Source organism: Anas platyrhynchos, chromosome 4 (assembly GCF_047663525.1).
Source record: "Anas platyrhynchos isolate ZD024472 breed Pekin duck chromosome 4, IASCAAS_PekinDuck_T2T, whole genome shotgun sequence".
NCBI lineage: Eukaryota > Metazoa > Chordata > Aves > Anseriformes > Anatidae > Anas > Anas platyrhynchos.
In genome coordinates, this window is record NC_092590.1 from 70,690,881 (window position 1) to 70,718,680 (window position 27,800).

Genomic DNA, 27,800 nt, shown 5'->3' on the forward strand with positions numbered 1-27,800 from the left:
TGGCCTTGAGCACCTCCAGGTATGGGGCAGCCACAGCTCCTTTGGGCAGCCTGCTCCAGGGCCTCACCACCCTCTGAAGAAAGAGTTTCTTCCTTATATCTAATCTAAACCTACCCTCTTTTAGTTTAAAGCCATTACTCCTTGTCCTATCACTATGCTACCCGATAAGGAACAGCCCTCCAGCTTTCCTGTAGGCCTCTTACTAGGTATTAGAAAACAGCCACATTCTTTCTCAAAGGAAAGGCAAAATATTTAAATTTTATTTTAGTCATTCAAGCATCCATCTAAATACTGCTCAACACCAACACAACACTGCTTTAAAGATCCTGTAGGCATATATTGCACAAGCACATATCAAACCAGTTCTCTAGGGCAAGGAACTAAGTCGAGCTGTAACACAATTGACTGTCCTCGTGTCTTCACAGGAAGAACAAATGAATTCCCTGTTGTTGACATCTGAAGAGAACCAGCACAGCGTTATGAAGTTGATTTGTGGTTTGTGTTTCTAAAACTGACTCAATAATATGGAAAGAACTGAGAACTCCGGACTAATAAGAGACACATTGAAATCATCTCCCCAGATCTCTTATCTTTCAGAAATTCATGAGAAATGTCAGAGATCTGGTAAGAAAAGCCATCTCCTCCCTCACTGATGCCATTTCAAGTATTCACATCTAAGCACTAGGGCAAGACAAACAGTTCTCCAGGTGTCACTCAAGGTTTTCAGGTCCATCATTTAAAAGGGAAGACTTGCTCTGCCTCCTTAAAGGCAGAATGGCTCAAGCAGGAACGCATTTCTCAAGCTAGACACAGCTCCTGGCTGAGCTGATACCTCATACTGACACCTAAGCCCTGTCTGCAAAACACAGCAGACCACCATGGCTGTTCACCCCCTTAGCCCTGAACATTTCCTTCCTGAAGGATGCTTTTGATGCCAGGATCAAGTCTTTGCTGGTATAATGCAGACATGTTTCCAACCTTTCTGAAGGCAAATCCTTATAACCATCATCAGCTGCAGAACATCTTCCAACAAGGAAGCAAAGTGGAGGACAAGAACGTCCAAGTTCACAAAAAACAACCTCATGCTCTTTTGCAAAGGCAAAGTTCAGCACATAACACCAACCACATCGTGAGGACTTCTAGAACTTCATCATTAAACAAACGAAACACAGAATGGCAAATAAAGCAGGAGCAACTCAGGGAAATCCTCACAGTCTCCTAACTGGGCCTATATTTAACACAGACTTCAAGACTGAAAACCGAGGGGGTCACCTATGTAGCTGTTGTCTCTAGGCAGTTTATTTCAAACAGGGTAGTTAAAACCTCGACAAGATCTAGACGATAAGAATCACAGCTATCTATTGTAGCTCTGTCGTGCTAAAATTAAGTTATGGATTGCCATTTCTTATTTATGAGATTAAGAACGCAGCAAACATTCGTTACAACAGAAATTGAATCCAATCCAACCCAGAAATCACTTAAAGTCATATAAACGTATTTGTCTCTAGCAAAATCAGAGTTAAAGTGTACATTTTGAAAAAAGAGGTTTTGACTAGTCAAGCTTCAAAAGAAGTGTGATGGATCTCTGCAAGAAAACATCCAGTCTCACTTTTTCCCTCTGAAACATGTTCAGATATAACATTCATAAAAGAAAGTTGGAACTAGGACAAGCTGGAACAGAAATAACTGCCTCTCTGCTATGTATTTAGATTTATTTCCAAGAATAACTTTATTACCATGAAACTGCATAGCTTTTTTCACATCCATGTCCAATTTCAAGCTTATTATAATATAATTTCACTTTAGAAATAGTAACTTGCACTGCTTTTTAAAGCTCAAATAGTGAAGTTATAAGAAACTGGCTTCAGTTAGCCAAATCCTTCATGCAAACAAAAAACCTAGATCTTGTTATTGATTCTTCCTCTATATGTCACTGTGATTCCTTCTCCCATATTATGACTGCTTCCATAATACCCACAAAATCTGACTGCACGTACCTGGGAAACACCTGTGAACTCCGATCCAACAGAATTGTCTGTAAACTGTGTACCATTTAGCGAAACCTGGAAAAAAATAACAAGACACTGGTCAAGTTCTGTGCTAAAAACTGCATTAAAGATAGAAATAGAAACAACAGAACCTTTCCCCTGAAGCTAAGGGTTGATAAAACAGCTTTTAAAATTTCCTTGATTGTTTGATTGCAGACATGGGAAAGCCCGTTTCTTCGACAATAACGTTCTACAGATGCAAAAAAAAACCATTTATGTATTTTAACCCTTTGTAGTACAGCTGTTTTATTAGCAGTGCAGCTCTGATCAGAGTGACTTGATACAGAAAATCAGCCATAAGCAAAACTAAGTTTTTCCTTCTGTATTTGGTTGCTTGCATTTTGCTTTTAAGCATCTATTGTGACTTGGGACAATTACCAAAGATCCCTTCCTTCAGAAAGCTGAATACAATACTGCTGAGGGACGCACGCTGTGTTAACCAGGAACTCTTCCACAGCAAGCCACGGAGCTGCAGTCAGCTATCCCACCGCTGGGCCGTGATTTGGGCCAGCTTTGATTCACACAGAAACCTCTCAAAGACCTTTTCTGCACCCTGTTTTTCCACAAGTGTTACAGAAACCACACCAGACTCTGATGAAGTACCTTCCACAAGCCCCAAGTGTTTTCATCCAGTATTATTTGACGACACTAGAACAGGAGTAAAGTTAAGAAAGCGTGTGAATTGAAGTCGACAGTGGCAAAGAATCCGACACCATGCTGCCTCGAAGAATAAGACAGAGAGGGTGGTTGCACACTGGAACAGGCTCCCCAGGGAAGTGGTCACTGCACCGAGCTTGACTGAATTTAAGAAGAGATTGGACTGTGCACTTAGTCACATGGTCTGAACTTTTGGGTAGACCTGTGCGGTGTCAAGAGTTGGACTTGATGATCCTTAAGGGTCCCTTCCAACTCAGGATATTCTATGATTCTATGAGTCTAAAGTAAACACACTTGAGCAAAAAAAAGGGGAGGGGGAGGAAGTGTTTTTATTCCCCATCCTCCCTGTTCTTGAGCACTGGTTTCTCGCTTGAATTTCAGATATAATGGAGCTCCCACCTTCATTCTACCTCTTCTGTTTGTGCTAATCTCTGTTTCTTCTCCAATTTTCTACCTACTGTCTAATATTAATATTTTTAAGACCGCTTTAAAGACTACAACAACTAGCCCATTTAACTTAAAAACAAATAACATATCTTGCATGTCAGATTTACAGATTTCAGAAAACATTTTTGCCCTGCTAACAAACCAGAAACTCAAAGTGAAGCCTCCCCCAGCACAGAGGAGCGTCCTTCAGCTCTACTCATCCACAGACTACCCGCTCCAGCTGCTTGGTTTACAGACCCATCATTGCAAAGCTACTGTCTACAGATGGACTTTCCAAAGGCAAAGTAGAGGATAAAACAAGCGTCAAATTATTACTAGAGAAGACACAAATAAGAAAACTAACTTTGGAGAGTGGGCATTGAAGAAACACCCTCCTGATATGCAAGTTAGACACCTCAGATCTAGAACAATGGGAGCAAAAAAATCAAATCAAGTTTGCTTTATTTTTTTCCCCTTTCCAAAAAGGGGGAAAAACACATTTTTTTGAACAAAAACTCTTCTTCATCAATTAACGGGCTTCCAGTACTGGAGGCTGACTGGGCAGAGGGATGTGTGTGCCTTCAAGAAGAAAGAAACCAGTTACGAAGCTTAGAATGAAATCAGTAGCTGCAGCTCTAAAAGCCGTTTTTGAGAAAATTCAAAAAAGACAAGTCTCTCAAAAACCTTTTCATTAAGGAAATACATTTATCTTCCTTATATTCAAGACACTGATTATAAGAAAAGCATCACCCATAGTATTTTCACATGCTGATGCTGAGCGACCACACTTAAGGCACTCAAAAATTCGACAAGAAAATAAAACCGTTGGGAAGTTTCTGTTATCCAGAACATTTCACAACGAATTACTACTGATTATCAGGAGTGACTGCTTCATGGAATAAGATGCCTTTTCTTTTGTCAGTAGCATTACATCTCTTGATCCTAGGCACTCTGCATTGTTTGTTTCAAAATATTAGTATAACCAAAACTTAGCAGTGACCATAATATCTCAACAGGAACAAACATCAAGGAGCTAAAAAGAGAAGAAACAAGCAGAGGGAATCATCAAGAGTAAAATGCCTGTAGGCAATAAAATTTAAGGCACCATGTGAGACTTAAATGCAAAAAAAGAACTGAAGAGACAGGAACAGGGAGGAAGGCACCACTGACACGACAGGCAAGGGAAGGAGATGGCCAAACAGCACAGCAGAGAAAAATTAGAGGAATCTCGTAGGAGCAGTCCAAATGGGGCCCAAACAATAGCAAACTGCAAACTGCCTGGTTTTAAACAGGAAAAAAAATACAATGAGATGGTCTCTCAAAATTTAAGGAAATGAGGGAAAGATCTAAAAACTTGAGCTACATCTTTTTTTCAAGGCACAGGGGTTGTGAACAGGAGTAGGCAGCCTCTGAGAGCCTGTGAGGTTGGAATTAAATGAAAAATATTCTCATTAAAATAAAGGTCCAACAAGCTAAGGTCATGGCACAAGCACCAGATTTATTTTCCTTCGTGTTCACTACGGAAGAGCTTCAAGACATTCTCCCAGCGAAAGCTTTCGTTACGGAGGAAGCAGCAGAGGAGGTTTCACAGCACAGCCCTGCTGGAAGGTGGCACGTAGGCAAATGGGTAACTCAAACCAACCACCAGGAGTGGGTCACGTTCAGGATAAAGCAGCTCAGTGATGGGAGAGCTGCAGTAACGGGGTGTAAACGCTTGCTTTATACCTCACCGCCACCAGAGGAGCAGGAGGTGGGTTTGGTTTATTTTTTTAGTATTGGTTAAACTCTCAAAGCAGATGAAGGAAACTGTCCCCGTGTGAAGTTTGGAGCAAGGAAGCGCCCAAGCCGCTGCAGCTCGCCAGCAGCACCACGTTCATCATCATCCTGAAGAGCCTGCGGAAAGGCAGGAGGGCCGCCCAGGATCTGGTTACTGGGCCGTGTGTCAGCAGCTGCCATTCCCTGGGTAAATGTGAAGCAAGAGACAAACTAGGCAGCTGTCACTGCTGGACAACCCCGAGGTGTTTTTTTTTCTTTGAAACAGTCCTGAACATCTATTTTCAGGGGTTTTTAAAGGCTATTTTGTGAAGGTGAGTGCCAGCAACAGACCGTCACGATCCCTAGAAGAGGAACCGCGCATGCCCTCTGCACCGGAAGGTTAATTAGAAAAAATCATCGTCTGTTCTGTCTACAGATGTTATTTACACTGAAAAAAGAGATCTTGCAAGCTGCTGCCACACTAATTCAGCCTCCTTAAAACCCCAGTTTTCTGGAAAGCAGGCACACTACCTCAGCACAGGGTAATTCACACCAGAAAGCACGAAGGAGGAGGGAAGCCTCGCTGCAAGCACTGCTCTCAAGTCACCTGAATGACCTTGAAGACCCAGCCGAGCAATTCTGACACACACACTCGAACAAAGCCTGTCAGGAGCTGCTCTAATGGTCTGCCACAATCAACACGGGAGCTGCAGCGGGCTGAGGGATGAGTTAGGAGATGGAAACACACCCAGCTGCCCCGCGATGGAAGGCCAGTTATGTCACACGGCAGCACCAAGAAAGCGAGGGATGAGAGTCTCATGAAAAGCTCAGGAAAAATAAAGGCACAGGAAACAGACTTAAATTCAAGTCATCGTCACTGAACCCTCAGCAGTCCAGAGACGTGATGCAGGAAAAGCAAGGTATTTAATCACGTTTATCCTGTGGGAAAACAGAAAGCATCCCACTGACACTGTCACATGGACTTTCTCAAGCCCAAGAGGGAAGACACAGACTAGAGGAAGGTTAGGCGAAGGCTGTACTTTATTCCACAATGCTCAAAGGTGACTCCACAGCACTTGAATTAATTCCCATATTTTTCTGTATGTGCCATAATACTAAAAAAAACAACCACCACTCTTAACCCTGCTCATCTCCCTCCCCAAAAACACCTTCGGGAGGTCTGGTCAACGCTACCTACACCCCCGCCTGTACCTGCTGTGCCAAACCCCCCTGCCCCAGCTCGTGGGGATGCTCTGTATCACCTCCCAGCTCGGGGAGGGAGCAGCCCCACGTGTAGCCACCCGCAGAGCTCCCTCCTTCCCTTGCTCCCTCCAGCAGCCCGATGCCGCTCCGGCTTCTTCCTTGTGTGCTCTCCAGGCAGCGGCTGAGCCACGGCGCTCCTCTGCCAGCCGCAGCTCAATCTGGCACGGGGCTGCTGCTGCTGGCAGATGAATGAAGCTGCCGGAATCCTTCGTGAGTCCTGGAGACGAAGAAAGATGTCTTTGTGCCGTCGGTCCAAGGGATAGAAGACAGCGGTTTCAGGAGGTGGACGTTCAGGCTCCTGCCCCCGTGCCCACAGCTGATTTAAGGATAGGGCACTAGGGAAGTCGAAACTCGAAGAATGATTATAAAAAAATCACCAGGAGGAATAGGTTCAGCAGGAGAGAGCCTGCCTCATATCGTTTATCCGGGCTATTGAGAGTTTTCATGGTACCTTTCCAGAAGGATCACTCCACACGTGCTCCATCGTTCTCTTCCCCACTTGCCCAGTACCAAGCCCTGTGGGACAGGGCAGCACGTTGGCCTCTAGGACAGCAAGAATTTTGTTTCTTTGTGTGTTTCATTGTTTTAACCATTGATCCTGAACATCCAACCATCAACACTTCTCCCTTTGGTAGTCTTTTTCCAAGCCCACGTGATGCCTAGCTGGTAGAGCAGTTTTCCAGAGGATGCGAGGGCTGAAACACATCTACTGGGCAGTCCCATCACTCTGCCCTAGGTGCTTTCGTGTATTTTGGTATTTGGATCATTTTTTTCATACTGAAAGTACCCACCCAGAAGACAAAGCGAAGCACGGTCTGATTTACGGTCTGATTTCCTGCTGACGAAGCTCTTTGCCAAAACCTGGACAGATCCCCTCCATGCACACCATAAAAGCCCTCCAAGAGCCCACCCAGAGCAAAACCAAAGCAAAACAACGCCCAAGCCTAATAAAGCACAACATGATGTGGGCTACAAGGGGCAGTGTATTCAGCCTTTATTTTAGCCAAGTTATTGAGGGCAGTCTGAACCCGAAAGAAGCAGGGCACGGAGGTCCTGGAATCAGCCAAGCCATCAACCAGGACTGCACTTAGGAATCCCCTGGGAGAAGATGCCAGCACCACTGCCTCGGCCAGGGGAAGCTGTCGGGAATATTTACTGGCACTCCAGCCAGGGCCAGGAGCTGCAGAGGCTGCAGTGACACAGCCCACCTCCGCCTGCCGCAGCCGTCCCTGTCCATGGTCTTGAAACTCCCAGCCCAGACTGACCTTGGACTGGGGGATTTTGGTGACACGAACGCAGGCTCCTACAGATTTTCTGGGTGTAGCCATATTTTTAAAAGGTTCAATACAAGAGTTTTCTTCCTAGCACTGGAGTATGCAGAAAATAAAGTGACCATGCCCAAAGCCAAGCAGGGAAGTGATCAGCAGCGTGTCCCAGACTTTTAGGATCAGTGGCACAGCACTGCTCACAGAACTCAGGAACCTACCAGAGTTTGTTATTGTTTTAGACAAAAATAAATCCTGATTTAATTCCAAACAGCTTCTAAGCAGTAATTGTAAATTGGTAAATATTGGACTGGCAGCAGCAAAGAGGTTGGAGGTTCCTACCTACAGGCATAATCACGATTTAATGTGATGCAGCAGTGAAACCAGACTGAACTTAATTTTCAGGGGAGGGTTGGATGTGGACAAGGACCTCCAAATAGTTTTAGTAATCATGGGGATAAAAACAAAACATGCTAGTGCCCAACGCTGATTTAGAAGCAGTTGTGTTTTCTGCTTAGGAAATTGACACCATGAACACCCAATGTTTAGGTGATAATTGCACATCTTTAGTGACTCTGAACAGAACACACTTGTACTTGCTAACAGATGCCTGCTTGCCAGGGAGTCTCGGTGTGTGAGCTGACACAGAGAGGGAGCAGGGAGGGCACTGATCAGCTGCCCAAGCCACCAGCTGAAGGCCGCCAGTAGGGAAGGTCGGGAAGCTGTCCTACAGGAACAGATCTCGGTTCTACTAAAGATCTTGGAGTTCCAAACAGAAAGCAGAGATAAGGTGATTATGCAGAGATAAGGTGATTATCATCAAAATCAGAGTACCCACAACAAGTCAGCCACTTGATTCATTTTGCAGGCTATTAATCCATTTCACCAAGCCTGCTATTTTGGGCACTAACACAAACTCCTAGGCTCTCTTTTCCCAGCCTACCTTGAATTATTCTAGCATAGCCCGAACAACTGAGATGGGAAAACTTTTCAGTGCATAAAAACACATCCATGAATCAGTCAGTGATGCAAGAAGTCGGTCCCCTGGGACTCCTTCAAGAGCCACTGGAGTGCTTGCAGTTTCAGAAAGCCTTTAAATCTCTGCTGAAGTCTGTGGAAGCTTTCCAGAGGATGTTACGAGGCTTCTGTGACTCCTGCTACACCCAAAATTTGAAATACAGAATCTGAATGCTACCCTCAAATACAGATCAGCCACCTTTTAACTCTGAAATAATCAAGTCGCAGGAGAAGCAGAAGTTGCCAGAAGTTGAACGGCTGCCAGGCGTAAAGAGTTAGTGAGAAATCTGGCACGGGTTCCAGATGGCAGCAAGCACTCCGCATCCACACGGCTCATGTGTCGCGTCAATCCTTCGCTGTGCTGCTGCCTAACATACAGCACGTTTATGTTCAAGAGCTACAGTACTTAAAAGAAATCATTAATACAGCATATGAGCGTGCTCAAACCATTTTCATCTTACCATGCTGTTCCAAAGTGGAAATAGCCAAATCTCCACCTGACAGCCATGGAGCTGGGCACAAAGCAACCGCATCACCAACCCTCTCCAGGTCGCAGATGACTTTTGGGGAATAGGAGGAACTGAAACCAGAGCTGCTGCAGACAACCACGTCACTGAGAGATACCTCAGCTGGCTACAATAACCAGCAGTATGCCACCAGAACCCATTTAAGTAAGCTCCTGTGTGTATCTCCACGTGGATCCAGCAGGTTGGAAAAACTGCCTGTAAAGCACGTTCCCTCCATCAGGCCCAGGCGGTGGGATTTACGTACCCAAGGGCTAAATACAGGAAATAATCTATAACGGGGGAAGGAAGAAGAGAGACAATGCTGGCACCACAAAAAGATGATTCATCAGACTTGAGAGAATTTGTTCTTGTTTTGTCTGTGAAGACGAGCAGAGATGGGGAAATGCCGAGCAGAGAGCTCGAGTGCTGCTCTCAATTACAGAACCAAACGCTTGCTGCAGGAGCCAGCGAGGCTGCTGCCAAGTAGGTCACTCTTTTAGCCCTCCAAAAGGTAAGGCACAATACTCCTCCAGCACGTTAGGAACAACATTTTAAGCCTATTCTGAGTTGGAGGTATACGTGGCGACATGCAATCGTCACATTAATCCAACGTGTGATATTCTCTACCCAAGCACCTCCACAGAAAACACCTAAGACTTGTTCTCTCCAGGTTAACTCGTGCTGCTATTAAGTTCATGAGATCCCAGGTCAACTTATTTCGAGCTCACCAAACAGGCTTCTTGTTCACAATTTCCTGGAAGATGCTCATTATTCATCCCCTGGAAGAGTCGGGTCATTTTGGTGACACTTGATTGCAATTCTCATCTTGTTAATGCAGAAACACAGACTTGGAGTATTTTCTCTACAAAGTCAAGCCACACCATTACTGAATTTGACTAACCCACAAGACAATTTCTTTGAAGGCTTCCCTTCTTCAGCAAGTCACATTACTGAAAACTCATCACTGGGATAGATGTAAACAGAACACTATCTCCATAGCTTAGGAAAAAGCATTCATAAAAAAAAATTGTCAAGGATAAGGGAGGTCAAACGGGCTGACAAGCTGAGGGCCGGGAGGCTTCATGTAGAAAACTTGATTTACCTTGCATATAGATAACGAAGTAAGCTGACTGACTATGACTCAAAGCCCCTACAAAATGATGTCTTGAGATCCCAAATATGATTTGCTTCTTCTCCAACAGTAAAATGGGACCTCTGATATTAAGGCAAAATGGCAATAGAGTTTGCAACAGAAGCTTATATTATTTCCAAGCAAATACTTTTTCCCAGAATAAGTATCTACCATAATTACCGTCCAACCTATGGAGAAGAATGATATAAACAAGGAACTGCAAGGCTGAGGTGTGTACTGGACTTCACTGGACTTGCCCTAGGAGACCAATACTTCCCAGTTCCACAAAAGTTACAAGTTCGGAGTGAAGCTGGGTCGGGAGGCTGTCCCTGGCTCACCCTTTTTGGGAGATATCCAAAACCAAAGCCCAGATGACAAGCCTCTGCCACCTCCTGCAAAAACTCAAGCCCGAGTTACTCGGCCAACAAAACCGTCTGCCAAAAGTGTTTTTTTTTTTGTGTGTGTTTGTTCTGAAAACATGATTTAACCATTTACATGCCCATCACAGGGCCGAGTGACCTGTACACAGTCCTGCTGTTCAGCATCAGGCATGAGGATTCATAGCTGGAGAAGTCTGAAGGCACGTGTTCTTCCATTGTCTGCAAAAGTGCTGGCCATGCACTGTTAGCATCTGCCAGACCAAATACATAAATAGGTTGAAAAAAGTCACCCTGGAAAGTATACATAGTCAAGGTTTTGTTTTGTTTTTAACCTGATGACACACAAAAACCTCAGAAATAGAGCAGGAAGGAAATCAGACAGCATTGAACAAAGAAGAAGAGAAAAAAACCAACAATCTTCTTGCAATGTTAAATCTTTAAAGGATGCGAGTCCTCTGAAAACAGGTAAAAGCAACACTTCCTGTGAATTTACACAGAATTGTTTATTAGCCAGCTGCATCTTCTTGCCTTTGGGCCCTCAGAGAGGATATAACAATTCTGCTCTAACACAGTAATCAAAACCGACTCGACTCCAAACAGCCACTTCAATTCACAAACCACCAATCCATCAAACCTTGATTGACAAAAAGCTGTGCTCAGAAACAGCCGTCTCGAGTGAGCTGAGCTACACCGCAAATAAAGGTGCCTGAAAGTATCCCAGAGAAGTTTTTGTTTTTTAATCCTACCTACAAAAGACAACTTTGAAGTAGCACTTTCAAAAGAATGCTGACATTGTTATCCTGTAATGATTTTTAAGAGAGCAGTGCCCATATATTCTGAGCCCTTCCTCCCGTACATTATTCAACGGCACACGTTTTTTTTTCTTTTGGCTGAATCAACCTGAAATACATCCTCCAGGAAACAAGCACCTGTTAGGAAATACCGAGTTCACAGGTCATAGTGCCAACAGCACGAAAATGTTAGCACACAGGAAAAACAGCTGGGATCTCGACAAGAAATTGGAAGCATTCAAAAAGAAAAATTAAAAAGATAATTGGACAACGATCTACAATTGTTTAACTTCCAATTTAAAAGAAAGGTGATACTGAAGAGGAGTTTTTCATCTGTTTTCATTTACTGAACAAGGACAAATGCCTTCTTTGGACATTAATTTGAATGATGCAGACTTGAACTACTAATTCCATGAAACTTACTGGTGAGAATATTCATTCCTACGTCAAGCTTAGCAATAACTCTCTCCCAGCCCCCTCCTCTTTTTTTTTTTTATTTTTTAAAGAAAAAAAGTCAAAAAGTCTGATGTGACAACTAATCTCTATCAAAAACTACCCTAAGGGAAAAAATAAATTATTCATATATATGAACACACAGTTGTTTTTGGAATGAAAAACTCAGATGCTACCAGCAGTGCTACCTACCTCTGCAGGCACCAAGTTGAATTCCACTGCTAAAACCAATCCTGTAAAAGCTGTACTTAAGAAACATGTTTAAGTACTGCCTGTCACATGAAATTTGTATAACAAAGGCCAAAAGACCTTCCTGTTTGGATGCCTTTTCAACCTGATAGATACCATCTAGCAATCTTTAAGTAGGGTTTATGCAAGTAGCAAATCACCTAAACCAGAATTCATCCAGGCTCAAAAGCAATTAGCAAATTTCATTATATTTGTTTACTCTCAATCACTGCTCTTCTTTCATTACATCTTCAGACACTTGTATCTGATGAACAGATGATTTCTTGCCTTCTGAGGAACTGGAAAGGGTTAGAGAACAGGCCCTTGGAAGTCAGGAACACAGTTATGGTGATCCTCCCTGCTAGGTAGCCACAAGAAAGGGTATTTGGTAGGAATACAGTGCCAGATACAAAATAATCCCCCTACTCCTCCATTTGATACCGTTGCCAATAGATTCAAGGCCCAGGTTAGGATTTTGTTTTAATATGTTAAATACCGTGCAGCTGCGCACATGCCATCAGCACAGTAGCCACAAAGGTCAGGCTAGCTAGGTCAGATGAAATTTGGTCACACTTGCACAAATATTGGTTATTTGTAGCACAATGAGCAAATACAGGCTCTCCTCTAACAACCGAGAGCTCTTTTTTATTCTCTTCCAAGCCATTTTACCAGTAAAATTCCACATTTTCTTCCAAGGCAACAGCAAGAAGAGTCGCAGCATTTCCACGGCTCCCTAGACCCGCAGAGAAGTACACACCTTTACAGCCACCATGCTAATTAACAACTGATGGCTTTCCAGGACAACAAGCCTGAAGACTCGTGTTACCTGGGGAGAACGTACCCTTGCCTTCAGAAGGAAACGAGCTGAAGCCAGCCTTGCTTTTCCCAGAAGCAGCACTGCCCAGAGCCCGCGGGCAGAGCTCGCCGCCCGGCCCCGCAGACGTTCTTCCCGAAGGAAGACGCACGCTTCCAAGCAACGCTGACGGCCGTGGCCAGCCTCTGCTGACAAAGTCTCCTGTGGTTAATGGTTAATTGCCCTTCCGAGGAGAAGGATGGCTGCAGGAGAAAGAGCCAGATCCCCGAAGCCACGAGGAGTGCCTGTGCTGGCGAGCCTGATCTTGCCCTTCTCCTCCTCTGAGCCAAAAGCCATCTGTCTCACTCACGCACACACAAAGTCTCAGAATCACAATTTACATCGTGTTTAAGTACATAAACATGTACTAGAGAAATGTGCTGAAATCCATACTGTACTGCAGTAAGTGAAGGATACTGCCCTTGGGGGGAAAAGGTGGATTTATCTGACTGCCAAGCTCCGCTTTGCAAACCACAGCACCGCTGCTTGTGCACATCACAGCTTCACTGGATGAGCCGTTTCCTCACAGCATCAGAAGTACAAGAAAAACTCCCCTCCAGAATAAAAAAAAATCATTAATTTTGGTCATACAAATCTGTTTAACTTGAAAGGAGGCAGAACAAGTGGAAACAGGATTTAGCACAAAAATACGAGGGCTTACTTAGTTTAACAAAGCGATGACATCAGGAGGAAGGAATGGTGAAGGTAAGGACAGGAAGAATCAAATCCCTACATTTTGCAGAAATCAGATACAAATCAGATAAACCACGGCTGCAAAGTGTGACATAAGCCTATGCTCATCCTGTTTGTGATGCTATCTTAATTCTTTTCCTAAAGAAATGTTTTTGAACAAAACCCAAATTATTGCATTAAGCATGGGGCTCTCGGCTCTTGAACGCGTGTAACCAAGGAAGTACAGCGTGCCCATACTTGTGCAACCCATTACTTGGCCCAAGAAGACCATTTTTGCAGAATAAAACCACCAGCAATTAACATCCTTATCGTCTGTATTCTGTACTGCATCCATCTGAGGTACTGCACGTAAATTGAAAAATGGGAATTAGAAATCGGGCAGTTTAAAAGCATCACTGTGCACACATCTAGTGATTTGTGCTGATAATTGTGGAATGTCTTCTCTTTCATCTTAAATTTATCCCTGTCTTCTATACTTCACATTTCTGATCCTCAGGATTTTACAACCACCAGCTCCAAATCAAGAAGTTTCACATCTTAAGGAAACGTTAAAAAAAGCCATAAGAGTCCAGGGCTTAATGAGTGTCTCCTGCTGCATTTGCAACCAAACATCATCTCAGAGATCGATTTTCTACCAAGATTCAGAAATGAATAGGGAAAAGGATTTGGGTTTACCAACAGCTTGTTATCAACCTTAAGACTGCTAAAAGCAGACAATTCCAAGATGCACCACGCTGCATTTTCAGAAGACACTGGGAAGTCTCAGAGCTGCTTCACGGCCCTCAGAGAGGCTTCATTTGGGCAGCCAGCTTCAAGCGATGACAAACTGGAACAGGCACAGGGACAGCCATGCAGGGCCAGCAACGAGAGACCCATGACAAAGTCCTCCCTGTGAGTGCACCAGGGGTGGGAGGAAGATGAGAATTAAGCTGAGGAAGGGGAAAGCCACGTACCAGGTCCTGGAATACACTCAGCCTGAAGTAAAACACCACCAACCCCAGCACGAAGCATGTGAAAGAACCAAAAACCAGGGTAGTGAAAGTCTATTGCAAAGGAGGTTTAACCAGAAGGGATTTTGTTATCTCTACAGATGGACAGGACCAAAAAAAGTTGCCCAGATCCCATCACGTTTTATCCCCACTGATATCAAAAGGCTTTGTAGTGGCACAGGTATCTGTATCTGAGTTGCAGCGTGACTTATCTTTGTCTTCCTGATACTTAAAACAAACTATTATTGGGGCTGATAGTTTTAAAGCTCTTACACGACTTAACTATGCAATTAAAGCAGAATTTAGTATTCCAAGCTGAGTGTAAAAGCACTGAAAATTTCCAAGATCAATCCTGAACCTGAAACAAAATCAAATTTAATATTAAGCCCAAATGGGAGGAGGAGGAAGAAACCGTGCCTTCCCCTCATTTAAGTACAATAATTACCTTGTAAAGACTTTTCCGCACACCATTAAGTGCTCTTTCCCAGCTCACAAGCGAAATGGGAGCAGATACACGAAATAACCGAACTAATTTAAGAGCAGACAAGCTTAGACCTGAGTGAACGAGATCTGGGTCTGCGCTACCCAGCCGTGCAGCCACCAGAACCCAGGCTCTTCCAAGGACCATGCAGGCAGGGGGATTTCTTTTTGATGACACACCACAAGCTCTTGAGGAGCTCGTATCCCCCGTGCAATCCTTCCCTTCTCCATTGCCAAGCATGACACAGCACAGCAGAGCCGATCCATCCCCTCCCGGGATCCTGCCCTTCCTGTACTAGAAAGAAGTTCAATGCTTCTCCAGCAATTAGGCAGCAGCGTGTGCTGAAGAAATACCAAGAGCTAACAACGAAGGTGATTCAAGCACTTCCCCCCCCCGTACAACACCAGAAGTGCTCCGAGCAGGTAGCTCAAACACCCCAAAGGTCTTTCAACCAGCCCTGGCAAGTAGCAACCACGCAAACGCTTTTTTTTTTCCTAGTACGGAGTTGTCAGAGATCTAATCTGTTGTTTACACCTCAATAATCCTGAACAGAAACACAGAACATCAATGGGACTGCTGCAAAACAAAAATCCCAAGAACATGCCTACGAACAAGCTGCATTCCTTCCAAGGCGAGTTCGGGATGCTGCAGACAAGCATTTAGGAATGAATTACACGGAGCCTCGCTGATCTAACCGTAGATGCCCTCCTACAGGAATGATGTTGTAAGAAACTGCCCTTATCTGGTTAATCAGGCAAACTGGTGAAGGGTTCATCTGACTCACTCCTGACAGCAAAATCTCCTGGGATATTAAGTAAAGCCCTGCAAGGGGAAAGGCATTACCCGAAAGACCAACCAAATGCAGTATCTCAATCCAGTTATGTGGTTTTCTGTCCCCACAATACAGAGATGGAATTGGCAGGTGAATCACATGCTGTACGTGGACATGACACTGACAATCAAGGCAGATAAATAATTCCCCGGTTCTAAGCCCCTTCAATTCTGCAAAATGAGCATCGATAAGAAGCAGAGCCCTACTTAATAGCTGGATTTCAGAGCAATCAGCAAAATTACTGGAGAAGACAGCAAGTAAGCTTTAACATAAGATTTGTGATCTGTTAGAAGCATACCTTTGGACACCGAGCTGATCATCTACAAATTAAGCCAACATCCACCTCAAATTATCTCAGTCCTTGCACTTCATCCTCCCCAAATTGCCCAGTTCTAGCTGGTTGCTGTACATGCATACATCAAACCACTTTTTAGATGTCCTTCAGCCATGAGAAGCACGCTGCTGAAGCCCAACACAAGGTGTGCTTCACCTCCAGATGCAGGAGGGAGGAGAGGACAAGCCAGGCACCCTTCTCACCTTGTCCTCTGCCTGCCCTCAGCCCCCAAAAACCCTCAAGTGGCTGCCTGCAACAGCTCGTAGAAGGAGCAGCAATCTCAGCCATCGCAGCTAACCTACAGGCAGCTGTGCAGCACCCTGAAGGTGTGCTCAGTGCTCACTCATCACACCAACTACCCTTCACGGCTGCCCATGCATGCAGGCACCAGTGACACTGCTACAAGCAAAAGAGTCCAAAGATAAGCCAGAGGAACCTGAATAAGAGCCTCTGAGTTAGTGAAAGGAGTTACTCACTCAAAGTTCATGTGAAAGCAGCAACCCATCCATCAGGGTTAGCCATGTGCATTCAACTGGAGGACACAGGAAAAAAGCAGCTAGAATTCTCTACACATGAGCAAGACTATCATCTACTGCCTAAAAGTGTATTCCCAGCTGGGAGACCAATGAAGAGAGGATACAGCCAGTACAGAAAAGAAAAAAACTCACCAACAAAAGCTGCCTCATCCCCAAAAGCCCAGGGGTGTCGTGCCTGACTGCTGAAGGATATAAACATCACCAAGCACAGGAGCACTCGAAAGCTGCAAGCTTACTGCCAGAAGTGGCGGATGGCTGGATGACACCTTCTCTGAGCAGGTAGGGGAATGAAGAAAAGCACGGGACGTCTTGTTACAAGGAGATCCTAAGAACCTAGGCATCTGCTGGACACTGAACTCCAGCACGAGTTCAAGAACTTGACTTCTTAAAAAAATAAAGCAACCAGAGAACCCTTCTTCAGCCAGCAATAAAGAAGGGGCTGCCAGTAAACAGTGAGACAGTTTCACTGGATGCAGCCATAAAGTCAATGGTTATTGAAGAGGGAAGGGAAAGAAGAACAGCAAGAGACAGACCGAGACAGATTTAATATCGTTAAATAGGAGCTCAGAGAAGGCGAGTCGAAGGCAAGGAAGAGCTAATTCTCAAATGACACAAAGGACACAAACAAATTCAAGAAAACCAAGCACAGCAAGAGAGCAGAAAACATAGCAAGAGAATAATGACTCAGAAAAAGCATACAGAAAATGAATAACATGCATAACAATGGCAAGAGAATAGAGGGGACAAATCAAAAAAGGCTAAAGACACAGAATGAAACAATTCGCAGCTTGAGGCTACTAAGAAAAATCATTCTATAAGTACGCTGCTAATAACAAGAGAGAATCTGCCCAGTGCTGAATGAAGAGGGAAAACAGCTTTAGTCCTTACTACAGAGATCAGCTACAAGTAGGTGACGAGCACAATTAGCACCAACTAATGGGTAAAAACACCTTTCCAGAGTCAGAAGGTGATTGGAAACAGCTACACTGCAGCAGAAAAAAATATTAAGTTGGCTTTATCTGGTAACATTTGACTCATTTGTTCAGGAAGCCCACTGAACCATCTTGAAATCCCTAATCCTATCTTTGAAAACTCAAGGAGACACCCAAGATATCAGAAGCTTAGAGAAAGGTGAACATTGGCTTTCTCTTTAAAGCAAATACACACCACCACCCCTGAATAAATAGAAAAAAAAAGAAACAAGAGAAAAGCAAGTGAAGGACAGCATGCAGAAGAGTTAACAAGGTCAGCCCGCTGGAAAGAAGGCTAATGCTCCAGTGGGCCACCTAGCTTATGTGACACATGACATAATCCTCCCACCTAATGCTGCTCCGCTAAGTCTGCCATGGAGAAGTGCACCTCCTGCCCAGCACGGTGCTCGGAGCTGGGCACAAACAGCAGGGAGAAACGCTGTGAGAGAAGGGAGACCACATCCAGAGACAGGAGCCTGCCTGGGAGGGGTGTAGGAAGCAGGGACACCAGGCTAAGGGGTCAGAAAACTGCTGGGAAGAACATGCAGTTCCCCCAAACAGGAGGAGCAATAAAGTGCTGGAATTGCAGCAAGGCAGACTCACATTGGCTCAAATTGACTCAAATTAGCAGCAGAGGATGTATTTAAGGACACAAACAGGCTGCTCGGTGCGGCTGGGGAGTCTCCAGCACTGAGGTCAGCAGAAGAGCAGCACCACCAGGGCTCTCTCCATCAGTCAGGAGAGGGAGAAATGAGCAAAATAAAACCAAGGGTGAAATGAAGCTTCAAAATCAGGTTTTATAGCCCTGACGGGAGGCTCCGGAACATCGCATCCAGCTCTAGGACAGTTTAAAATGTGCAGAAGGAACCGAAGAACTACCCAGCTGCCAGAGCACACGCTGCCAGTACCTGAGAGCCTCATTGTAGGTTATGAAAGAGGAATTTGAGGGGAAATCCTGTTACAATACACAAATACCTTCACAAGAATGAAGTGTCAGCTTCTTACAAAAAAAGCCTCGGAGACCTACTGCCCAGCTATTCAGCAACAGCATCTTTGTTAGAGACCAGCATTAAAGACAAGGATTTCAATAAGACTGTAGCAAGGCATTTTTCACAAAGTAAGAGTCTATTTGAGACTAGCAGCAAGGCTGGCTATTCGGCTAGCACAAGGTTTAAAAGGTAAAGCATGATAATTCAATTAGCATGGTTATAAGCAGCACTGTAACGTGTGGTTGCTTGGATTTCGGTCTGCTTGCAGGAGCAGAATTATGATGATAATAATAAAAATCAATCTTTGAGTCAATGAATGGCATTTCTGAGATTAATCACCCACTTTTTGAGTTTGTATCAAGGTAAATATTTACCGATCCTGGTGTCCACTGGTACTTTAAAAAGTGACAAAGCTCTAGAGTAAGTGAGGTCTCCTCAAAGTTCCCCAGGGGAAGAAATGGGGCCACCAGCTGCATGCTGCTCACCCACCTGTGTGCCCTCCCTCCTGCAGGCAGGCCTGGAAGGTGGAGATGAGACAAGCTAATGAGAAGGATAAATACACAGAGTAGCCCTGGGACACGGAGCCATCCTTTCTGCTGCTCCCACCACTGTTTTCTAGCATTTTAAGGCACCTGTAGGAGTTGGAGTTTCCCAATGAGTTTCCCTGCAGGCAGACCAACTACACAGGACAGGTCAGCAGAGCACAGAGGGCTGGCTCTCCAGAAAAGTGAGCTTTGATTTATTTATTAATTTTAAGAGAGAAGGAAGAATCACAACAACATATTGCAGGAGCGGGTGCAACAAGCGCCCGAAAGACATCTTCCTCCAGTGACCCTCTTGTGATTTAACCAAAGGGATTCCCGCTCTGCTAAATCCCAGGAAAGGGAACACAATGCAAATTCCTTTGCATTATTTTTTTTTCTGATCATCAGCTAATATAAACACTAAAAAAAAATTAATTTTTACACATTATATTACTTGGGCAAACTATATGAAAGAGCACCTTGTGGCAGAAGTGTCTGAGATGGGACAAGACAAAATAAAACCCTGAAGAAAAAATTCCTGTTATTCAAAAAGAGGAAACACACGGGCCACAAAGAAACCATTGAAAATTATCTCATCAGAAGAGCTCATTCTTGAGATAACAAAGAATAAAAACACAATTATTTGGAAGGCAACTTTTACTATTAGGGCAATAACTCAAGTAATATTAAGGTATCAAGGTACTATTACACTGCACCCTACACATCAGTCATTTTGTCAACACAAAAGCTCACACACGTTAACAGGGTTGGAAACAACCTCCTTTAATGGATTTCTTTTATACTATTTTCAGTAAAAGAGAGGACTAACACTGGTCCATATCCTCTAGGCTTTAAGAGAACCCAGGCACGGACCACCACACACTAACCTACCTCGATTTCTGCCCAGCTTTCAGCAGCACCTTACTGCCAGAGGATGAGCTCACTACCAGGTAACAGCAGCACCCCGCTGACTTCTGAGCTTCACAGCTGGCCTCAGACTTTGATGTATACTTGAAATAGGAAATAGAGATAAATATACATACTCTGTCCCTAAGGCAGAAGCCACAAAAGGCAAGCACTCGTTCAAATTCCTATTTGAAAACTCCACTTAAGGAATACATTTCCGTAGACCATCGCTAGTGATGTTTTGATCAACTCCTAGGGACCAAAGCAAACCCTATACAACCACCACGTTTTTCACCTGATGAAAAAAATGGAAACAAATGTTCAGAACAACTTATAGCACCAAAAAAATAACACTTTTCCTCTTCATTTTCGTAATGAAGACGTGTGTCGGCCAAGTTTTAAAACCACAGTAAGCATAATATCCCAAAATACTGATGATTAAGTGTCATGATTTCCCCACAGTTCTGAAAACAAGTAAGCTGGGTGGCCAGTGACAGCACTTCTGAAAACATTAAATAGTAATTAATATTTAACTTTGTCACTTTGCAGTGTTCCTCAGTACAAAGTTCCTCCCTCTCCTACATAATGCTTCAAAATTAAAGCTAGGGGAGAACAGTGTGCATGTACGGTAGCCTGGATTCAGGACAAAAAAAAATCCTGTGCATTTTTTTCCATTGAAACATCAGTTGTTATTTAAAGCAATGCCCATCCGAAAACCATGGGCGTTTGATTTTGTCTGTTCTTACTGCCGTGTTGCAGCCTTGTAGCCAGGCATTGCGCTGCCACAAAGCCCAGCTCCAGCCCTGCTGTGCTGATCTGTCTCCCATCACAGCAGCCACCAGGACAATTCCCCACGGACGCCCTGAACAGGAGCGGAGAGTGACAGCTCCTGGAGATGAGTCTTGGGAGTAGCAGGGAAAAAGGAGCTGAGATGAAATAAAGATGAAATAAAAATGATCACACAGGTGTAACTGCAAAGTCCTCTGAGGGTAAAGAAGTGCTCTGTGCCTTGCTGAGAGATGGAACAGAACCTGAATTCACCTGATGCCTATTCCAGGGGAGATTTTGTTTTTGACTACCCATCATCTGCAGCCACATCGGGAAGTTACGGCCATTCAAACAGAGTGATGAAGAACTTGTAGCCCACCTCAGCTAAGCCACTGACTTGCCATCTGTTGTGCTAGCAGCTTACTGAAGATAAGCAGCCTGGAAGCATTACAGCAATTAAGAAATCTTTTGGTCATTAACTCCACACCAATTAAACACTAAAGGCTGGCAAAATTGGGCTGTGGCTCAGATCTGCTGTTTAAGGCAAACTGGTGTGCTCCCAGTGACTGGCTTCACCGTGCAACCCAGTGATAAAACCATTGCTTGGGCACTCGCCTGGCTAGGAGCAGCACTAACACAGCGAGCACATGTTCCAAAAATATTCACATGCCCACAAGGTACTTCATAACAACTCATGCAACACCACCACTGATCCCCATTGAAGAATGCCATGCTTAAAACCACTTGGATCCATGCACACAGGTGTATGAACATGAGTACACACTCACATCTGTCCATAGCAGCCGCTGGGCTTGTGTCACCAGCAGTGTTACCCAAGTTCAGAGCCTCACATCCACCTTGGGGATGAACTCCCTACAAGTTTGGAACAGCCCACTACTGGGGTTAACACAGCTACACAATTTGGAAGAGGCTCCTTAGCTCCTTGAGGGTCACAAACTGGCCCAAGTTTGCTGTGAGGGCTGTTAACTCCCAGTGCCTTCACACCACATGACTGCTGTTAGCTTGCTGCGTCCAGAGCAAGGAGAAGGAAAAAAGACCAGGTAATACTCAAAAATAGCTGAGCTGTGCTTGTGTACAGCTCAGGGGTAGCACCACCTTCCTTGCTTTGGAAGGGTCCTGCTCTAGGAGCAAAAGCCACTATTCCTGCACCTAGAAAACAGAAAACCAGCAATTTTGGCTTTCAAAAACACCTTGGTTTAAAAGCAAAATCACTTCAGTCCCAAAATACAGCAGAAAGCCAGAAGTTTGCAATGCCCCCAGTTCGTAACCTGCCTCCAGCTGCACCAACACAGCTGCTTGCACTGCTCTGCCTGTGAGAGAGGCATCGAAGAGGAGAAGCAGGAGGCAGAGCGCAGCCCAGTGTGGCATCCCAGCCTAAAACTGCCTCTTTGGCTCTGGAGGAATGGGCATTGAGGCAGCACAGAGCTTAAAAGCAGACCACGAGTCAAGGCAGAGCCTCACTGCACTGTTCAGAACATTACATCCAATGCAAGTTCCAGCAAATTTCAGTGCTACATACAGTGAGAAACGTCCTAATGACATAATACACAGGTTTTCAGGACTCCGGGAAGAAGCCTGTTAATGCAAACAAGGGGCATTTCATGGGCTGCCTTCTCTTCTTTTCCTTACATCACCAACATGACCAAGTTCCAGCCCTGTCCTTCAGAGGTTTGGAGGCTGTCATTAGGTGATGCACGTAGAAAGCTTACTAGTCAAGTTCAATTAAAGCAGGTTACATAACGTCATGCTCAGCGGAGGTTTGAGTCTTCACCACCTCACTCACCTATCTCACGAGGCCGAGCTTCTTTTCACCTAACATCAACTGATTTCATGCTTTTGCAGTTTTCTCCTCATCCAAACCAACTCTTCTGCCACATCATCCAAAAGGAATGAAGATGCCATGTCTTACTCTGTCCTTCCAAAGGCCCCATCCCCACTCACTAACCACGAACCAGACTGACCCTGCTCTCAGCTTGCCAACCTGTGACTGGCACCTGCTGCTGCTGACAGATGGGGAAGAGACAAGAAGACCAAAAGACAAGAGCAGACCCTGAAAAAGGGGCTACATCCAAATTGGATGAAGATGCTGTTTCTGGGTCATGTTCACACCTCGGTCTAGCTGGCAGGTACCTGGGATCCCAGCTCCTCATGGCACACAGAGCCCATTTGATGGGCAAGGCTGAACACCAGCTCTGGGTTGCGCACCAGCCAGCCACGTTAGCACCAAAGAGTGCAAAGTCCACCTCCGAGGCAGATTATTACCATGAATCAGATCGTTTATTAGCCTAGATGGCCGATCTGAGACGAAAGCTGGCTGATGAGATGGATGGTCCTCACGCAACCTGCTGCACCTGGTTTACGCCTCTCCCCAGAAGCTTTCTGAAAGCTGAATTGTATGGGACTGTGAGCCTTCTCCAGCTTCTGTAGGGGAACGTGCCCCTGGTACCCTTCACTCTTGGGGAATAACCTCCACGGTCACTCCAGCCACGCTTAGGATCTCCTAAAGATGGAGAAAGAGCAGACCTTAAGGGGGAGGGAAAAGGAACACCTCACCACCAGCACCCAGCAATTATTTCACTGCTCTAGACTTCGGCTGCCAGTGTTTACAGCCCTAATTAAAGAAGCTACAGATAGTTACAGGTCCACGGGGCCCTTTCCAGATTCACAGGGCAGCTACTGGATTTATTTACTCCAGGTAACACACCAGCCTCACACCACGTAGTAAACTGCTATCAATCAACGGTGTTTAATACGGGAGCAATGCACGGAGCCGCACACAATGTGTAGGGAACCCACCTTTTCAGCACATGCACAGATGGGAAATAAACCAGCCGCTGCCTCTGCACTGCTTGGCTTTGCTTTAACTTTTAAGCGGAGAAGCTGTTATTTCCAAAGTGAGCAACGACCTGGGGATGGAAGTGAACAAAGCTGACACTGCGATGCGAGCTGTGATTTCACTAACACCCTGACAGCGCCGGCATAACAGCGTCTAGAAAAACGCAGACAGGTATTAAAGATCTAGCTCCACAACAGCGAAGTAGCCCGGGCTGCTGGACACTTCTACCCGTGCTGCCACCTTTCCCTGGAGAAGACAAGGAGGAGCTATTTCGAGCAACACACGCTGCCCCAACAGCTGATCACATCCTCCATCTGTTCGCAGCTCCACGCAGACCACTGAGCTGCTGCCAAAGCAGTTACAGAAATCCAGCAGCTTTTTCTCAGAGCAACTGCCAGCCGTGCACGCTCGGTCCTCACTCCTTGTTACAGCTCCCGGCCCCTCCTGCAGCAGGACGTCACCTCCCGCAGCCACACTCCAGGCCCAGCAGGAGAAGAGCAGTCCTAAAGCCCAGGTGCCATTACCGACGTGTTTTCTAAATCAACGAAGTCCAAGGTCTGGATTCTGAAGCGATGATTTCTGTAACCTTGGGAGGACTTGGTTATTTAGCTGGATGGCTGCGGCCTCATGTTTCTGAAGTTCCTGCAGACACACACTTGAGGAAGCTCCTATAACCCAGCCCAAGGCGTTAAAGGGTCACTGCTGTAAAGATCACTCATGCAAGAGGTACTGCTTTGTGGTGTTCCACCATACAACGACAGATCTATAGAAGCATCCGCAGCCCATTTGATTTTCTTTGTCTGGGTCTGAAGAGAGGCTACACACCGCAGGATTTCTTGGAAGTAGCCCGAGCTTTTCTTCCAAGAAGCGCGTAGTAGAGTCACTCTTTCCTTCCAATAAACAAGCCAAGCTATTTTTTCAGTTTTAAGAAGCGACCAAGGTTGTGATGAGGCTCACTCATTTCAACCTTTCTGAGCTTCAAGTTTTATTTTTTAAAGTGAAGAAGCCATAACTGAGTAAGCAGGCCAAGGATAAATAGGGCCTCTCACGGAGACTTCCTTACTATCCCCACGTTTGGGTGCCCAGCTCGTACCCAAGTCCCCTCAGGCTGCCAATAATACAGGGTGGAGGGAGACCTGTCTGCTGCAGCGTGATTCAGAGCAGGAATGCCTCCTTCCTGAGCACCCCCTGTCATTACTAGGAATTCTGTGACGGAAAGAAGCACATTTTCCCTAAGTCATGCAGCCTGTCCAGCAGAAGCTCAGTTAATTACATAAGCACACGTGCTCCCTGAACGCCTCTCTCCAGCTCCATCACCAGTCCAGCAGGAACAGCTTCATCCAGCAGCTTCATGAGGCAACCCCAGGAATTTGTTCCCCCGAAAGCCGCTGTGCAGCGCGGTGCTCACACCGACCTCTGCACCACCACAGCAGCTGCACGTGCTACAGCCGAGTTATTTGCTCCAAGGATATACTTCAGGAGAATTACAGCGCTGCTCTGAGCTTTCAGCCAGTTCCTGGCGTGTTTGCTCACACGGCTACGAGGTGAAGGTCAGCAATGTCAGAGGCTGCCTTGAATTTTAATAATAGAAAATCATCAAGTAACACTCATGCCAAAGAAATAATGGCATATTTATTTTATTGCATCCTCTGACAAGCCTCAACTGTGGCAGTTCCCATAATAACATTAAGAGCAGCATTACAGATGTCATTTCCCATTTGAACTCCTCATCTGCAACAGAAGAAACTTGAACTTGTGGATTGAGTTATTAACAGAGAGAGCGTTAAACTGCAGCATTGTCTGTCTATTTAACTTCAGTATTTCCTTCTTTCCATTATCCCAGGAAAACTTCACGTATGACATACTCTTCCTCAAAACAGAACAGTCCAAAGCTGCCTTGGTCACTATTCAAACAAAAACTTAGCACAAGAAAGGAAGATGTAGGAGCTCCTCTCATCACTTTTATTAAAGTGAAGTGACCTCTCCCCAACACTGAAGGAGCCTTAACAAATATTCAATCTGCTTTGATTACCTGTACCCATACGAGTGCTGGAACCCTGCCTCGCACATCCATGAAGCCCCGTCCATCCTAAGCAAAAGCAAGCTCATTTCCAATTATTTCTCCTAATAACTTCTTAACAATACATCTTCAGCAAACCTATGTTTCTTGAGGAGCATCCCTACAAAAGCCATAGCAGGGACTGAGCATTACCCTTGCAGGCCCCAGATGCCTTTGGTCTGAATTTCGAGGTGCACTCAGCTCTCCTTGCCAGGGAAGTAGAATGAGCCCGAATCCCTACATACACTGCCTTAAGCAGAGGGGACCCAAGGGCTCCCCCCATGGCAGGATACCACTACAAAAGGATACCCACTGTAACAAAGAAAATCTAGTGTTACACACACAAAATTGACACCTCAGGTGCTGTTTTGTATCAAAAACCTGCAGGACAGTGACTGGTCAGAACCCTGGCTGTTGCCATCAATACCCACCACTTGACAAGTAACCTAATTTCATGTTAATCTACCTCTGAATGAAATCAGCAAGGTTTCATTTTCAGACAGGAAACCGAAGTTTGGAAGGGAATGGAGTCAGTCTTTTTTCTTTTTTTTTTTTTTTAATAGTTAAAAATATCTTTTTAATCTCTTTCAACCATTTTGCAACCAATCCAGCAAGAACGAACCCCAGCTCCTTGCTAACAAAGCCATAGTAGGCTACTTAGCCAGTCCCGATTAGGCACCGCTGAACCAGATGCAATTTTGGCCACACTTTGCACATGTTTCATTTAACAATTCACAAGCGATTATTCTCGTTATCAATTGACCATGATGCAGCAGGTGCAGGAGGTGGGGGGAGAAATGGAGCCATCGGGGATCGGAGATCTGTCAAGGTCAGGAGTACGCAGGCACACGCTGCCCAGGGGTGGTGTTACCGGGTCCGAACGGAGGGCCACGAGGCGGGCCTGTGGTCCCCGACCTCTTAGCTGAAAAATACCTTCAGTGATCACGGGAAGATGCTAAGGAAGAGCTATTAATGTGAGCGTTATGCAACCACTAAGCTTGTTTTAAATGAAGCTAACTAGAACGCTTCAACCTAAGTCGCAACACGATTCCCTTTCTAAATTAGCAAGGTAACTCAACCGTTCCACCTAAAATCAGCCCTAATGGCTTCAGCCCGTTCTGTTACATCTCCTTCTATTAAAAACCAAGCAGAGCATAAGCTCTTCGAGGCAGGGACCACACCTCCATGTACAGGGGAAAAAAAAAAGGAGTGAATTGCATTTAGTCAGAGGAAGAAGTGTGCTCTTGGACCATCAAAAGACTTCTTTTTCATGAAATATGATTTTTTTTGAAGTACCAATTTCCTCAACTTGAGGTTACAAGATTATTTTATTAGAATTATCAAGTTTACCTGAGCACTGATAAAAATTGATCAAAATACACTTGCCTTTTTTGTTACCTATGTACAAAAGCTGGGTATTTGTTGAACTCCTGAGCTGGAGACAAAGCTCATCTTTTATACACTATTTCTTTTGAATGTTTGACTCATGGAGGGACGAAGAGAGAAGAAGAAAAACCTCCAACAAATCAAGCACGGATATCAGTGAAGTGCAATCAACTGGAGCACTGAGCTACAAAGCTGTTGGGAAAAAATGGTCTATGGGGTGGCAACGTATGGTCTGCCGTGAATAGAATATCTATTTAGGAACCATCTTATAAATAAAGGAAGAGTCCAGTGAAATATCTCATGGAAATTCTAAAAATCGACAGCTCTCCAGCGCAAGAAGGTTTAATGCATTGCTGCAGTTTACTGATGGAAATGATACTTGGAGAAACAGAAGCGAGAGCACTGTAAAATGGCTACTGAATTATTCACCTCGGTGACCTCCAGCGACTGGTCAGCCAGGGACCTCCAGCCCTTCGCTCCCAAGTCCCTGAGCACGCTGAGGACCAGGCAGGTCTCTACGGAGTAACCTTGGGTGTGCAGCTGCTGCTGAAGACTGATGCTGTGAGATGCAGTTGGTTATAACCCAACCACCAGTCAAAGAGCTAAAGGGGCAAGCTAAGAAGGCCCGATGCAATGCATTACAGAATTAAGAACAAAAATGAGCAGTGGTCTATTTAAAGACACACAAACTCCCCAAATAT

At 45.0% G+C, this 27,800-nt stretch overlaps 1 protein-coding gene across 2 annotated transcripts in view; it reads right to left on the minus strand.

Annotated features, from left to right (window-relative positions):
• FAM193A (family with sequence similarity 193 member A) overlaps positions 1 to 27,800 on the minus strand; it is a 76,180-nt gene that overhangs the window by 44,819 nt on the left and 3,561 nt on the right. For both annotated transcript variants that reach the window (XM_038178240.2, XM_038178239.2), the window contains exon 2: positions 1,998 to 2,063. In XM_038178240.2, the coding sequence (XP_038034168.2) occupies positions 1,998 to 2,063 (66 nt within the window). The remainder of the gene's footprint in view (positions 1 to 1,997; positions 2,064 to 27,800) is intronic.